At 40.2% G+C, this 16,588-nt stretch overlaps 1 protein-coding gene across 1 annotated transcript in view; it reads right to left on the bottom strand.

Moving 5' to 3' along the window:
• Positions 1 to 12,123: 12,123 nt before the first annotated feature.
• The window catches only part of LOC119327955 (pre-rRNA-processing protein TSR1 homolog), a 10,411-nt gene continuing 5,946 nt past the window's right edge, over positions 12,124 to 16,588 (bottom strand). Inside the window, exons 15-21 of the mRNA XM_037601011.1 lie at positions 15,452 to 15,555; positions 15,094 to 15,353; positions 14,550 to 14,636; positions 14,162 to 14,389; positions 12,865 to 12,943; positions 12,722 to 12,785; positions 12,124 to 12,635 (exon numbers count right to left, since the gene is read on the bottom strand). Coding sequence (XP_037456908.1) covers positions 12,523 to 12,635; positions 12,722 to 12,785; positions 12,865 to 12,943; positions 14,162 to 14,389; positions 14,550 to 14,636; positions 15,094 to 15,353; positions 15,452 to 15,555 — 935 coding nt within the window. The 3' untranslated portion in view covers positions 12,124 to 12,522. The remainder of the gene's footprint in view (positions 12,636 to 12,721; positions 12,786 to 12,864; positions 12,944 to 14,161; positions 14,390 to 14,549; positions 14,637 to 15,093; positions 15,354 to 15,451; positions 15,556 to 16,588) is intronic.

The raw sequence follows: 16,588 nt of genomic DNA, 5'->3' as shown, positions 1-16,588 counted from the left end.
ACATGTCTCGGTCATGTCTACATTGTTCTCGAACCCGTAGGGTCCGCACGCTTAATGTTACGATGACAGTTTCATTATGAGTTTATATATTTTGATGTACCGAAGTTTGTTCGGAGTCCCGGATATGATCACGGACATGACAAGGAGTCTCGAAATGGTCGAGACATAAAGATTGATATATTGGAAGCCTATGTTTGGACATCGGAAGTGTTCCGGGTGAAATCGGCATTTTACCGGAGTACCGGGAGGTTACCGGAACCCCCCGGTAACCTAATGGGCCTTAATGGGCCTAGTGGAGGAAGAGGAGAGGAGGCCTAGGGGCTGCCGCGCACCCCTTCCCTCCCCCCCCAAGTCCGAATTGGACAAGGAGGGGGGGCGGCGCCCCCCCCCCTTTCCTTTCTTCCCCCTCCTCCTTCCTCCCAAGTCCTAATCCAACTAGGGAAAGGGGGAGTCCTACTCCCGGTAGGAGTAGGACTCCTCCGGCGCGCCTCCTCCTAGGGCCGGCACCCTCCCTTGCTCCTTTATATACAGGGGCAAGGGGGCACCTCTAGACACACAAGTTGATCCTCGTGATCATTTTCTTAGCCGTGTGCGGTGCCCCCTTCCACCATACTCCTCGATAATATTGTAGTGGTGCTTAGGCGAAGCCCTACAACGGTAGAACATCAAGATCGTCACCACGCCGTCGTGCTGACGGAACTCTTCCCCGACACTTTGCTGGATCGGAGTCCGGGGATCGTCATCGAGCTGAACGTGTACTAAAACTCGGAGGTGCCATAGTTTCGGTGCTTAATCGGTCGGGCCGTGAAGACGTACGACTACATCAACCGCGTTGTCATAACGCTTCTGCTGTCGGTCTACGAGGGTACGTAGACTACACTCTCCCCTCTTGTTGCTATGCATCACCATGATCTTGCGTGTGCGTAGGAATTTTTTTGAAATTACTACGTTCCCCAACAAGATAAAGATCAAGAAATGCTCTTGAACTAGAGAAATGTATATTTCTTGTTCCCGCTGCAATAAAGTTGATGATGATGATTATTTCTTAGGAAAGTTGTTTAATAGAAATACTATCATCACATTGTTTATGAGTTATATGCATTATTTCCATTTCCGCCCAACGGTGATATGGAATTAATGTAGAAGGATGATGTTTTATTCTAATTCTTCCCAACGATGATTTAGAATATAGAAGAAGGTTTTAAAAGTTTAATGTGCATATATTTTAACTAGACCAACATGGGCTTATTTTTTATGCTCAATATTGTTGATTATTGGATTTTTTTCTCAGACTAAAAGTTTTCCATGCTTTCATTCGTGAAAACGAATGGCTGGGTATTCGTGACCCGAAAGATGACCAAGAAAGGTCTTAACGTGAGGGAGTATGTTCTCTCTAAAGAATGGCTTCAAAAGAAAAGAATTCTTGGATATTAATCCAAGAGAAGAAAACAGATAGATCATTGAGAGTCTTGGTTGATGAATGTCTTTCATGTATTCTATATGAAGAAGATTTATCAGTCAACATGATTTGAGATGAAACAAGCAACATGCGTGTTTAATTTGACCAACATCGGATCAAGCATGTGTGTCAAAGAGCATTAGGATTTATTCCTAAATTTGATGATGGAATAATGCAGTCAAAAGAGTCAATTCTTGCATTTATGTCCCTTACAGGGAATTACCCGCATAGCGGGAGAAGATGATTATGATAAAACCCGCATGGCGGGAAAAGTCTGGGAAAATACCTGCGTAATTAACGGGGTAAAGTTGACATATTATTATGTCAAAAATATCGTATGGCGGGAGAAATTCTGGCAAAGGACTTATCCTGTATGACAGGAGAAAGATATGATGACTCATGTGCTTTTAATGTGTCCCACTCTGGGAGAAAAGTATGGAGTAGCTATTATGCTTTCCTAGTATCGACCGTACACCTTATGTGTAACGGTCATTAAGCACTCAATAAATCCAAAAGAGAATAAAAGTTACAGACGAACCTAAAGATAAGAATGATATGCAAGTGTGACTTGCAAAAGTACTAACGATAAAGAACTATTTTGAGTTTCCGGAATGGAATGAGTAATAAGGAAAAAGTACTCCCATACCAGTTAACAGATAACTTCATTACATATGAAGTAATCAGATAAATGAAGTAGATACTCAAAGTTTCCTCAATTCACAAGAGTTGTGAATGGTCTTTCAAAATTGTGGCAGAAAAGTTCTTGCCACATTTCGAGGGGGAGAAAGAAATATGTGATATCCATTAATGAAGAATGTGATCGTCTGGGGGAGTACGACGATCATAATAATACCCCTAAAGAAAATAAATAGATGTATTCCTGGATCTTTTACAGTTCCGAAAGCAGATTAAGGAATACTAAGATGATGTTTAAAGTGCCATAAAGAAGAAAGTTTTAACAGAATAAACCCAAATAATAAAGTTTAAAGATACACCATTTTTAGTGAAGATGGAGTAATCTGGGGGAGCATGTTGTATGACCTATACAACACCTGATGTTAGCTCTATAAAGGAAGAATGAGTACACATGGATCTTGTGACACAGGTCCTTGTAAAACCTATTGCCTCTTGGAAATAAAAGACTATAGAATTAATTTGCCTCTTAGCAATGACAGAGCAACAACAGCCCCATATAAAAGAAGTGCCAGTACCTGAGACACAGATGGTCTCAAGGAATGAGAAAATCAGATACTTCTGATTACTATAAAGTCTATGTTAGTGAAATTCAAATCGAGGTTGATCCCACCTCATTTAAAGCGCTCAATCGAGCTTAGAAAAGTGTCTGTTTGTCTAAATGATAAGAGACTATGTGAGATGAAATAAAATTGGTGAATCCCGACAATGTTTGGGACTCATAAGTAATTTCCAATGGAGCATAAACAGTAGGCTATAAAAGGTCTACAAGGTCAATGTGACTCCAAAGGAAATATGTAAAGGTGTAAAGCACGACTTGAATCGAAAGATTTTGTGCAAAGAGAATGAACAAATTACAATGAGTGTTAGTGGCACATCATGACCGACATCATGATCTGAGTTACATCAGATGAAAGTAAAGAACACAAGGGATACTGCTTCAAGAAGTTTTGTATGGACTAGAGCAAGTCTCTAGACAGTGGCATTTAAAGTTAAAAGAATCAGATGTTATTTTGGGTTAAAGAAAATGGGAGGACAATTATATTCATGCAAAGTTATAGAATGGGAAATTCATTTCCCAATCTTGTGCATGTGGATGACGTCTTACTTGCTAGTGTGATGTCAATCTACTGCAGGAGGAGAAAAGAAGTTCTTGACCTCAAAGTTCAAAATTGCATTTCTCGGTAGAGTGTCTCTCGTTATAAATATTGAGATTCACCAAGAAAAGAATAAAATGGGGTGTTAGGAATGTCGCATGGACATGCTAACAAAGGTCTCTAAAGTATGCATGCGAGAAAACCTACGTCTGTTCTTATAGTCAAGGGTAATGGAACTGGAAACTATGGTGTTCCAAAAGTTGATGAGAAAAGATTGAAAACGGATATGGTACCATACGCTTCAGCTGTTGGAAGCTCAATATATTACCCTGACACAGTCCACGTATCCGGATTGTTTTGGCAATGTCCAGTCCATATATAGATCACTGGAATGGAGTCAAAGATATCGGCCTCATCCTGAAAGAAATAAGTGTTCTCAAAAGATTGTGAGTACATAGACAAGACTTGTGAAATGTATAGCGAAATCCACAATTGTCGCTAACTTTCATACTTGGAGGTTTTTGTGTGGAAAAGCTCCAAAGAATGAAACAATTATCATCAATGTGATGCAAAGATATTTTATAGCTTGATATGAGGCTGAGGGACAGGCAAAATGGTTAAGGAGACCTGTACCCGGAGTTAATAATGGTTGACAACAACGATAACCATTTTAAGTTTTTCGCTCATATGACAACGAGTCAAGTGTTGATGCCAAACACACTGACACAGAGTTATGCATTGTAAAGGAGAAAGTCTAGAATTATGTAGAAATGCTTGAAGCATAAAAGCAATAGATAAGTGTTTGCATATCTGCTTATTAAAGGCTTACTGCCCAATGTGTTCGGAGAACACATAGTCGACATGGGTTTTATGGTATAGTCTAAGATTTCCGGACAATAAAGGGCCCAAGGTTAAAGAATTTGTTTCAAAACAGAGAGGTGCGTTGTGGCTGTCTGATTCTATCGGCAATTGAGCTGTGACGATGAAACATGTTCTATGTATTGATCTGTTATGAAACGAGTAAAATAAAAGTATAAGGTCAAAAGTAAAAGTTGAGATCAAGGGGGAGAATGTTAGGATGATCTCGACCGTGTGGGCCCAATGGCCCACCGGGCCCTTAGATCCGTGCCCTGATCGGGGGCGCTCAACCCACTATGGGTGACGGGCCCCTGTCACCTGCACTATATATAAAGAGGTGGGGACCACGGGTCGCAACACGAGGTTCGTCACGATGCCGTACACCCCACCTACATCCCCTACTGATCTAGGGTTAGTGCAGTGCTGATGGGAAGCACCGCCACCACTTCGCCCATGATCTGCCATCACCACCGCCGCCATCCACCATGGCCACCCCATCGGGCTCACCGATCCAAGGAAAAGGTAAAGACCACCGTGAATCCTTAACCCTAACCGATCCAGAGATCTATCAAACCCCACATCATCTGTACTTCTTGAACCTGGTTTTAGTATTATACCCATACATGAATACTATAATCAAAGGTTCATTGTGAATAAAGCAAGGTTTATTACATGAACTTTCTCCTATATCCAAGGAAAGAGTGCTTATAGTTATTTAATACAAGTTCAATTTAGTTGAGAATCAGTTTATTGCACCTTGCACCTTGTATTTGGTACATGTGTAGATTACATTATTAACCATGCTTTGCTGACCGTATTCTGATATTTCTATCTAGGAAGCATAAACTTGGAGGATTTTATCCACTCGACTTTCAAGGTAGTATAGAATTTGAAGAAAAACAAGATGAAGAACGAGCTCGACTATTCCAAGCACAAGGATATTGGTCACTTGACTATCAAGCTAATACACGATATGCAGACAAACAAGCTCAAAAACAAACACAATCAGTTGAAGCGCGAGGGCAACATACTTATGCTTCTAGAAAGGAAGAAGCTGCTGCAAATGCGAAACGATGGATGAGCGAGGAGGCGATGGTGGCTTTCAGAAGATACATTGAGAGCAAAGATGAACTTAAGGTTCTCCATTTCTGCTCTAAATCATTTTTATTGTTGGAACTGTGGAGAAGTATGACTAACATGTGTTTCATCTTAGGGACTTGATTATGAATTTGACGAGCTTCTCCATCAATGTTTCCATGTGGAGCATTATTTGAAGACATTTCATCACTTCAACTTTACTGTCAAGACAAAGAAGCCTGGCTCAGCTGATTGGACATCGGCTATGTACTTCGCTCAGGTCAAATCGATATGCATGATAAAACGCTATGTCTGTTATCCTTTGGAGCAAGATCAATATGGTATGGAAAATTTTCACCTTTTGACTTGTAATGGACCTGAAAAGATTCTAACATTGTGATTTACTTTGGCAGGTGAATGTTATGCATGTGAGAACCAAGGGATGGGTGTCTTGAGGCACCCATTAGAAGGGGTGTACGATATGGGCAGGGAAGATACACAATTCCCTTTTATGAGGACAGTGACTGATGAATTCGATCCAACAACGGGAGGGGGTGAATCATCTGATGAGGATAAGAGTTGATGATGGCCTTGTCCTTTATTCTAGTACTGTGAGTTAGCTGTAGATCTTTTATGCTCTCTATTTTGCGGGAAAGCTCATGTATGCTCTTGAACTATTGATTCAAGTCAAATTGATAGTTGATTTGAGAATGCCAATGCATAACATATTCCTAGCTCGAGCAGCATCTGAAAAATGTCGCGTAGCAGCGCAGCAATGGTTTGTCACACTGGTATTATGCGCTGTCGGTTCTAGTGTCACTCTCGTATTTGCTTTGACGTGACTGGTTTACTCTGCTTTAAATTCTTGCTGTCATGATTGGTGAACTGCAAGTTTTTATTTACCTGCATGGTGTTCATGGTAGATAGGACAAATTTGCATGCTCATACATGTTGTATGACCATCATGTTTCCTTGCTTAGGTACTAGTACCAATGTAGCATGCTTCTAAATGTACTAGGACCATTGTGTTTCCTCCTTTGTGCTCCATACTGATGTTTCCATTCAACATAATATGCCGACCACACAGAAAAGGTGTATGATTTTGTGTACTTCCATGCAATGAAATCATCGGTCATATTCGAGCTCAAAGGGATACTCAAAATTCTATCAGCATCCATACTAAGGAAATTGTCTCTAATCAAAAGCTCATCACTGCTTCACATTGCAGACCAACAACAAAAAGAAATCGGAAAGAAAAACAGCTGACAAAACTAGCGACCGATCTTAGTTTTTTTTCTTCAAAGTCCATGACCGGACCACACACCCCCTCCTTCATTTGGGCTTGACCCATCTTAGTTTTTTTTCCTTCTTCGGCCGCAGCGAGCCTGTTTCGTTTTTTTCTCAGGAGTGATTGTTGCTTGTTTTGTGAAGCTTCAGGTTGTTTTTTTTCTTCATATTTTTTTGTTTTCTAGACAGTTTTTTTGTTTTTTCCTTTTCTAAATGCGCATACTTTTTTCATGTTTGAGAACTCTCGTAAAATTCGTGAACCTATTTTTTCAAAACATGTGAAGTTTATTCAAATTTATGATTATTTTCTGAATCAAAAAACTTTTTTCATGCATGAATATATTCAAACCCACAAAGTTTTTCTAAATTTAAGTTTTTCTTTCAAAATCCAATTTTTCCAAATTCATGAATTTTCTTTTCAAAATTGAAGAACATTTTCCAAATCCATGATTTTTTTTCATATCCATGCATATTTTTTTCAAAATCAATGAGTTTTTAGAAATCCGCAATTGATTTTCAAAATATTTTTTTCAAAGTGAATGCACTTTTTTGAAATCCATTTTTTAAAATTTGGGGACTTTTTTTCAAATTCGTGAAATATTTTTCAAAATTGTGAACTTTTTCAATTTCTTGAACTTCCGAATTTGTGAATTTTTTGCAGATCCTTCTAGTTTTTTTTTGAACTCATGAATTTTTTTCGAATTCATGATTTTTCTGAATCCTTTTTTAAATAGTATTTTTCTACAAAAGCCACCGGTCAACAGTGGACCAGTCATAGCGACCAGCGAACCAGAAAAACCGGCGCGTCCCCGTGCTAGCGCTGACCTCTTGTTGGGCCGGCCCATGATGGGCGCTGGGGAGGAGTTCTCTGTTTCCTCCTCTGTTTCGGGAGCAACTAGTTAACGAGCGCTCTTTCGGAAGACTCGTAACGATCAGCGCCATTTGACGCGCTCTCAGCCATTCGCCACGTGTCGCGCTTTAGACGTTCCCTTCAAATTTTGTTTTTTAATTTTTCTGCACGTGTTTTCGGCTTTTTAAACGGTTTTTTTCCTAGGGTTTTTCGATGTTTTGGTTTTCTTCCGGTCTTCCTTAGCTTTTCGATAAAAAAAATTCGAAAAAAAAATTTTGCACGAAAAAAACATGTTTTCCTTTTTTCTTCCACGAAAGTCAAGGTTTTTTTCGCAAAGAGGCACGGTTGCCCTTTAGTGAGAGTCACGGCCGTGCCTTTCGGAAACGAAAAAAAAACGTGTTTTCTGTTTTTTTCTTTTGCGAGAGTCATGGTTTTGCTTCCGCGAGAGGCATGGTTGTACTTTCGCGGGAGTCACGGCCGTGCCTCTCGGAAAGGAAAAATCAAAACGCGTTTTCTGTTTTCTTTTTCTTTTGCGAGAGTCACGGTTTTGCTTCCGCGAGAGGCACGGTTGTGCTTTCGTGAGAGTCACGGCCGTGCCTCTTAGAAAGGGAAAAAATACACGTTTTCTGTATTTTTTCCTTCCACGAGAGTCACGATTTTGCTTCCACAAAGAGGCACGGGTGTGAATTCACGAGAGGCACGGGCGTGTCTCTTTCGGAAAGGGAAAAAACCGTGCTCCCGGTTCGGTTTTTTCGCCTGGTTTTTTTCATGAAAAAAATTCATCAAAATCTATCAACATGGGATCTAGTTTTAAAGATCTTGACGCGAGGAATCCAATGATGAAAACAGTTCAAAATTTAGACGCACGGTTTAAAAGATAAAACGTTTTGAATAAACAAATCTACGAAAAAAGTGAAAACTCCCGGGTTGTGACAAGTGGTGCGCTGCATGTACGCCACTTGTCGCAACCTGGAAAAGTGAAGTGTTTTTTGCAAGCAAAGAGTACTCAATTTGTGATTTCGGTCTGTTTCGGTCTTCCGGGCATTAAAGCGTGGAATTGGAGGCCTCCTGTTCCCTATAGAAATCAAAACAAAAAGTGTTCATCGCCTAAATTGAGGGAGAGACCCAAACTTGTTTTCTAGGTTGTACTCCGCCCTCCTCGTGATGGCCAGCGACGGATCCTCTTGGAGTGAAACTGGGACTCGGTGAGATTTCCTCCCCTTCACCTCCCTGCCCGTTTATTTTCTTCTATCTATACTACTGTAGTTTGTGAACTGGCTCAATCAACAGTGAGATAGTACGCCCAAGCCTCAAGTTTAATTTCGCTACAATCCCAGCCCAGTCTCAGGGACGCGCTCTTTGGGTGTCTCTCTCTCTCTTTTGTGTTGAAACCTATTGTTGGCGGTGAGGCAGTCTGTTACTAGGTGTTTATTTTGATACTTTGGTTGTAGTTTATCCAGGATCCGGTTGTCAACCACAACCAGTTGGCTGTGGCCTGCCGCCCAGGTGTGTGCCTGGGTTGTTTCTTCTGAATCACAACCTCCACCTAAACTGAATCATGGATTATCCGCTGACTAATCACAGGACATAGAAATAATCACTGATTCCTCGTACATTGAAGATTGTTATTTGATAACTGTTTTTTTTTCATAAGGACTTCCAAGCCTCCAATTTAGTCACAATAGAAATTGACTAAAGCACGGATGGTGATGCATGCTGAAACAGTCGATTCATAATCTCATATGATGGATACTGATTTTCAGAAAACACTGTGTTGATATGTTTCTTTACGCCAACACAATACCTTTTATTGAAGCTATGCGATCTGTCTTTCGTAGGTCATAATGCAGATTAGCTCAGTTGCTATGCATAGTGAACCCCACATCATCTGTACTTCTAGAACCTGGTTTTAGTATTATACCCATACACGAATACTATAATCAGAGGTTCATTTGTGAATAAAGCAAGGTGTATTACATGAACCTTTTCCTGTATCCAAGTAAAGAGTGCTTATAGTTTATTACTGCAAGTTCAATTTAGTTGCGAATCAGTGTATTGCATCCTGCCCCTTGTATTTGGTACATGTGTAGATTACATTATTAACCATGTTTTGCTGACCGCATTCTGATATTTTTATATCTAGCAAGCATAAACTTGGAAGATTGTATCCACTCGATTTTCAAGGTAGTATAGAATTTGCAAGAAAACAAGATCAAGAACGAGCTCAACTATTCCAAGCATGAGGATATTGGCCACTTGACTATCAAGCTAATACACGATATGCAGATAAACAAGCTGAAAAACAAACACAATCAGTTGAAGCGCGAGGGCAACATACTTATGCTTCTAAAAAGGAAGAAGCTGCTGCAAATGCGAAACGATGGCTGAGCGAGGAGGCGATGGTGGCTTTCAGAAGATACATTGAGAGCAAAGGTGAACTTAAGGTTCTGCATTTCTGCTCTAAATCATTTTTATTGTTGGCACTGTGGAGAAGTATGACTAACACTTGTTTCATCTTAGGGACTTGATTATGAATTTGACGAGCTTGTCCATCAATGTTTCCATGTGGAGCATTATTTGAAGACGTTTTATCACTTCAACTTTACTGTCAAGACAAAGAAGCCTGGCTCAGCTGATTGGACATCGGCTATGTACTTCGCTCAGGTCAAATCGATATGCATGATAAAACGCTATGTCTGTTATCCTTTGGAGCAAGATCAATATGGTATGCAAAATTTTCACCTTATGACTTGTAGTGGACCTAAAAAGATTCTAACTTTGTGATTTACTTTGGCAGGTGAATGTTATGCATGTGAGAACCAAGGAATGGGTGAATTGAGGCACCCATTAGAAGGGATATACGATATGGGCAGGGAAGATATACAATTTCCCTTCTATTATCAGGACAGTGACTCTGATGAATTCGATGCAACAACGGGAGGGAGTGAATCCTCTGATGAGGATATGAGCTGATGGCCTTGTCCTTTATTCTACAGTATAAGTTAAATTTGGCTCTTGTATGCTCTTGATCCACTGAATCAAGTCAAATTGCTAGTTGATATGAGAATGCCAATGTAAAATGTACTAGTAGATAGTACTCCATCTGAAAAAATGTCGAGTAGCAGCGCAGCAATGGTTTGTCAGAGTTTACCCCTAGCTCCAGCAGCAGCATCCATGGCTGGCTGGGATCTATTTTTGGGGGAGTTTTATTTAGAGAGGCTGGGTGGGGCATGGGAGGTGCTATTATGTGCTGCCGGTTCAAATGTCACACTGCTATTTGCTTTGATTCTACTTACTGGTTTACTCTGCTTAATTTCCTGCTTTCACAGTTGGTTAATTGCAGGTTTTTATTTACTAGTAGTTCTAAATTTGTTCTGTTTTGACATTCCGCTCCTGCAGTGACATATGGCAGGAGCAATTGCTGTCCCATTCTCATCGCTGGGGCACTTCCATCCACGTTCACCACTTGAGGTCCTGGTTGTGGTGGGTATACTCAAGCTGGTAATGGATGAGTATACCGCGCTTGTCATCTTGTACACCCGACCATCTTCAAAATTATGACGGAGGGGGCTTGCAGCTCCATCGGCCAGAGAATATCATTCACCTGCGCCACATCCCACTGGCCCGTCCCAGGGTCGATCAACTCCGCCGCCTTACATATCCCCTTCGCGATGCTCCTCTATGCATGCGGTTCGATGCTCCAAGCTGAATTGGGCCCTGTTTGTTTGGGCTTCAGACAAAATCAGCTACAGTTCGCTGTGCGACAAAAGCTAATTCAAGGCGAAGTACATAGATTTTGACATAATAATCGCCGATATGATGATTTTGGCCAAAAAGGTCATTCCATATTTGGAGGCTGTGAGGCGTTGGGCCGGATGCCACTTTCACCTTCCTCCTCGTCCTTTATTCTATGCTCATCTCCTCTTGATCTATTGATTTTGAAGTCAGAATTCTAGTTGATTTGACAATGACAATGTAGGTTCCAAAGTGTCGCAAAGCTAATCTTCTCCAGATCCAAGCAGCCATATTATCACCAAAGGCGCCAAACCTTTGCAACCTAACATAAAAATCAAGTACAGTCTGCACTCGGATACAAGTGCTAGTTGATATGAGAATGGGACAGATCAACTAGCAGCTATGTCTGTCATTCTCAAATTGCTAGTTGATATGAGAATGGGACCTCAAGTGGTGACAAACGTGGATGGAAGTGCCAAAGGCGCCAAACATGTGCAACATACTTCCTCCGATTCCTAAATAGTACTCCCTTCATCCGGAAATACTTGTCATCAAAATGAATAAAATGGAATGTATCTAGATGTATTTTAGTTCTAAAGACATCTTTTTTATCCATTTTGATGACAAGTATTTTCAGACGGAGGGAGTACAAGTCTTTGGAGAAATTTCACTAATCTATACTCTAAAATATATCTATATACATCCGTATATGGTCTATAGAGTAATCTCTACAAAGACTTAATACTCCCTCCGTTCTAAAATTCTTGTCTTAGATTTGTCTAGATACCCGTATCTAGACAAAATTATTGTCTTAGATTTGTCTAGATACCGATTTGTCTAGATACCCGTATCTAGACAAATCTAAGACAAGAATTTTGGGACGGAGGGAGTACAACTCAAGCACAGTCTGCACTCGGATACAAAACGCCAGCCACACAATTGCAATCTTATTGGAACAAAAGGAAGCAGATGAACGATCGTATACTACGTTGTTTAAGGTTATTTCTGTCCAAGAGAAATGTTCCAAGGTTGTTCCCTGAGCGGCTGAGCACAACCGTTTCTTCCAATGGAAAATCTGAACCTCCGTAACTTATCTTACATCGAAACAAAACACTGTGCTACAAAGCCATTCTCTGCATAACTGCGAACCAATATTAAATTCAGAAAGAGCTATGCATCACACACAAGCAGATGGCTGGTGCAAGAAAACAACACACTAAATTGAGAGGTATTATCAGTAAGCCCAAAATCCAGCCATGATGGTAACATAAACAGACAAAACAGTCAAGGCAATACAACACACAGCAAAGCTGCATCTCCCTCCATCTTGGTACAAGACCTATATGAGCTGCATCAAACAAGCACGCGCCACCACTCCACTTCCATGGGCTACGGGATACAATCCACCGAGAGCCAGAAGCTCGTTCGCAACCTTTATAGCCGGTATGCAAAGTATACGAGTATTCTTATATCTGATGATAGAACTGTTCTGGCCATTTGGGGAAAGCTCGTTTGAACAAGCTCATGCACACGGTATCATGCTGCTGGACGCTGCTGTTGAATATGCACTTCATGGAACCTGGGGGCAAGAATAGAAAGGGTTCAGACACAGAAAACCAGATCGAACTGCACCAATACATCGGCTGCGGGATCAGTCAAACATACCGTGAGTGCCGACAGTCTCCTTGATCCGGCCGCGTTTGCCATGTTTCGTCCACAGCTCGACAGGCTGCAAAAAACAATGGTGTGTGTTACTAGCAGTGAAGACAAAGTGATGGGATATATCGATACAACACCGAAACACTCACCTTGAACCATCTGACGTCTTCTGGGTGGTGGAACATGTACCGCACCATTGCTTTGAGTTTCGAGACTCTCTGGGGATACCTGCACAAGTTGTCAAATAGGACAGCATTGATTAGATGAAACCAAAACAAGAACCATTCAAGGGGTGAAATACTTTACGCATATCACAGTAGATCAAGTGGAAGCATCAGCGGTGCATGTATTCAAAATATGACCAGGAAGAACAACTTCCAAGAAAAATTCCAAGGCTGAATACTTTTTTTTCTCACATAATGTGTTGGGACAAGAAAACAGTTTCAGCCAAAACCATTTGAATCTGTGCTCTCCCATCTACAACTTGTTATTTTGGCTTTATTTTTTATTGATTACATTTCAATTTCCCTTCTTCCTATCCTGAGTTAAGTGTATGCATCAACTGAGAACGTTTTCATATGATCAATCTATGTCAATTTCATCCTGAGAATCCCAAGAAAAATTCCAAGATGGGCAGATTGCAATTGTTCAGTTCAGGTTGAAACAACAAAAAATACAAGATTGCAACCCTAGACAGATTAAGCAGCCCGCATCATCTGATATATCCCCTTTTGAACATTCTAAAGAACATGAACTTTGAAGAATTACCGAGAGAGGAACTTTGAAGAATTGCCGAGCTAGGCTAGGGCGCTAACCAGCCAGTTTCTGATCATTTTTTGGTCAACTAAAAAAATAGTATTCTATATTTTTCCTCAAAGAATGTGTTTGTTTATTCTTCTATAAAGCATAGTATTAGTATCTCAGTAAAATTAAGTACAAATGCACCTACTTCAGGTCCGCGTAGAACCTACTGTAACAGTTGGTTTAGCTCTATTATTCTATCCTCCAACCAAACAAAATTGCAAGATATGTTCCCATTTCTCCATAGATGAATCCCCTTCTACATATAGCACTAATGGTATAGATAAGAGTAGTTTCAGAAACCAATCGCCCAATATTTTGACTTCGAAAGAAACTAGGTCCACTTAAAAGGCCTTCATCATAGGAGAAAAACTGAAAGATACCTCCTGGTTCAAGCCTACATCAGCCCTCCACCCTCTAATAGAGGGGAGGGACTTGGAGCCAACTGGGGCACCGTGACTATGATGGGAACCAAATTTTGTATGAATGCAACTACATATAATTAATTCTAAAAATACAGAAATATAACATTCAATAATCAGTTCTACAAATGAAACTGTGTGGACACAAGTACATAATATGGTAGGAAAACAATGTACAAGTTGCAGGCATATTTGCCTTGTAAAATATGCTACCAAAACTTACCCAGTCAAAACAATTTTTTTGAGAATAATCTGGTCAGGATCCACACTTTTCAGTGTACCTACTGCAGCAATGACAGGTTGTTGCCCATCTATGTTCTTCAAAACAATCAGAGGAACGGGTGGAAAGGAAATTGGAGCATAGACGGAAGCAATAGAAAATCGCCCATGATGTAAAAATCTCTCCATCTTATGCTTATTGCAATTGATGTTGTCAGATGAAAATAGTGGCCTAGAGAAGGGTCAAAACAATCAGTAAGATACTTCTCTGGTTATACAGTGCAACGGCATATACCTATACAAAAAATGAAAAAAAAATCTACTCCCTCCGATCCATATTAATTGTCAGAGGGAGTATATTATTCTCAATGGTATGGCTGAACTTTCATTACCTTGCCGTAAACTGCCGGAATCCAACATTGAAAATAAGAGGTTCCTTACTTCTGATAGGAGCTTCATAGGAGTCATGCTTTTTTATACTGCAATAAATAGCAAGTGCCAATTAAAGCTCAGTGCAGGGGCATTCTAGCATTATGTATCCAGCAAACAAATACAAGTTTGGAAACCCAAGATAATGCACATAATGTGTACAATAAGACAACAGTCAACACAAAGCTAGTGGAGGTATACTGGCTTACTATTGTCAAGTTAGTATGAACGTCCTACACAAGACCACTTTAGTAGCCAAGGGAATCCTGAGGAATAACACAATTACTCCCGAACTTACACTAACCAAACATCCAAATTATATTGAATCGTCAATGAGTGCTTTGAATGAAACTATGTTACAGCCTGTTCACATGCACAGCATGCCAATATTCATATAAGCACGCACTAACAGGATCCATCAATAAAAATTAATACACAACTTAGTATATGCATACTTAAAGAAAATTGGACCACGTGAGTTTGTCAAGTAGATGAAAAAATGAATACCTGAAATGAAGAACTGAAATTTTCGACTCATGTTGAAGAAGACCAGAAACAACCACAGGTAATCTTCTTGATGGATGACAAAGTTTGGAGGCAACATCTGTAGGAACATTTTTCACGTGAAGCATAACATATGATCCTATTCGGGCACAATCCTTTGAGCTTTCTTCATCTAGCTCAGCCCTTTTAGCAAGCACGTGCTTTTGTGTTCGTGTAAACTTATCGAATGCAAATATTCTTGCATATTCAGGTGGCAAAGATTCCTGAGGTCAATAAAATGGGGAGAAACAACCACGTCACCTGACATACATAAAGTTTATATTAAATTTGCACTAGGCAGTAATAGCAAAATCATACGCACCTTAGGATCCCAGGATGATGTCCTAAATGATTTTAGACCTCTGTATTTTGCGAAACGTTTTCTTGCCGGGACATCTAAGGGTGTCTCCACCTCATCAGGAAATTCTGAAACAATATATAAGATATGCATGTCATATTTAGGAATCACATAGTGTATAGGGATAGTAACAAACCTGGAGCTAGAAGTCAACCAAACAGGAATCAACTGGAACAATTAATAAGACTAGAGACTTAAGTTGATTCCTGGGTGACCCCTCCAAGGAGTTAGTACATTGACACAATGATTCTAACAAGAATCTTGGTCTTGGCAGTTCCAAGCCCAGGTTCTTTATCCACAATATTTTAATGGCCCATTTTTATCTTCAAGTAATTTCCATAGACACAACTGTTGGGCCAATGGACACGCATAACCATTTAACTTAGCTTCATATAATGATAACTTTTGGGGCAATGGGTCAAGAAACCCAGTTCTGCCACCTAAATTAAATACAATGGGATATGACAGATAGAACCCTCTTCCATCCCACATGTCAGCACACTAGCAAGTGCCGATAGTGGTGGCAGTTGGCACAGCTATCATCGTCGCGGTTTGAGGGCCACGAGTAAGCGGTGTAGGTCCATGAACAGGGTGGCACACGGGTTCATTGGTGGTAGTAGCTTGAGGATCACGGCAATGAAATTTAAATAGTGGCTGCGTGCGTTAACATTGGCCCAAAAGTTATGGTTATAGGGAATTTACTCTTATGTTCCTTCACATAAGAAACCCAAAGCAACCATAGCTCTTCAAAATTAATAATTAATAACACGCCAATAATAGGGTGATAAAAGGAAATAAAATTAGCTTCCTAATTCATGCTCTCATCTGTCATACCAAAGATTAATTTCTGACAACACCAACTCTCTATATTGCAAAATAGCATAGAATATGCTTTTGAAACATGTAGTGTCCTCAAAAAGATCTCAAGAATAAAGACTATTACAATCTGGGTTCTCCAAAACCGAGTTTTGTCAGGTTATTATGAGTTATGACCAGTCTTCACCTAATCTGACTAATTCCTTCTTTTTTCCTACTGGAGAACACAATACTTCATGAATTGGCAAGATCAAGAATCAGTTATGTCGTCATGAGTAAATATTC

Source organism: Triticum dicoccoides, chromosome 7A, assembly GCF_002162155.2.
Source record: "Triticum dicoccoides isolate Atlit2015 ecotype Zavitan chromosome 7A, WEW_v2.0, whole genome shotgun sequence".
NCBI lineage: Eukaryota > Viridiplantae > Streptophyta > Magnoliopsida > Poales > Poaceae > Triticum > Triticum dicoccoides.
This window is presented reverse-complemented; position numbering and strand designations above follow the sequence as displayed.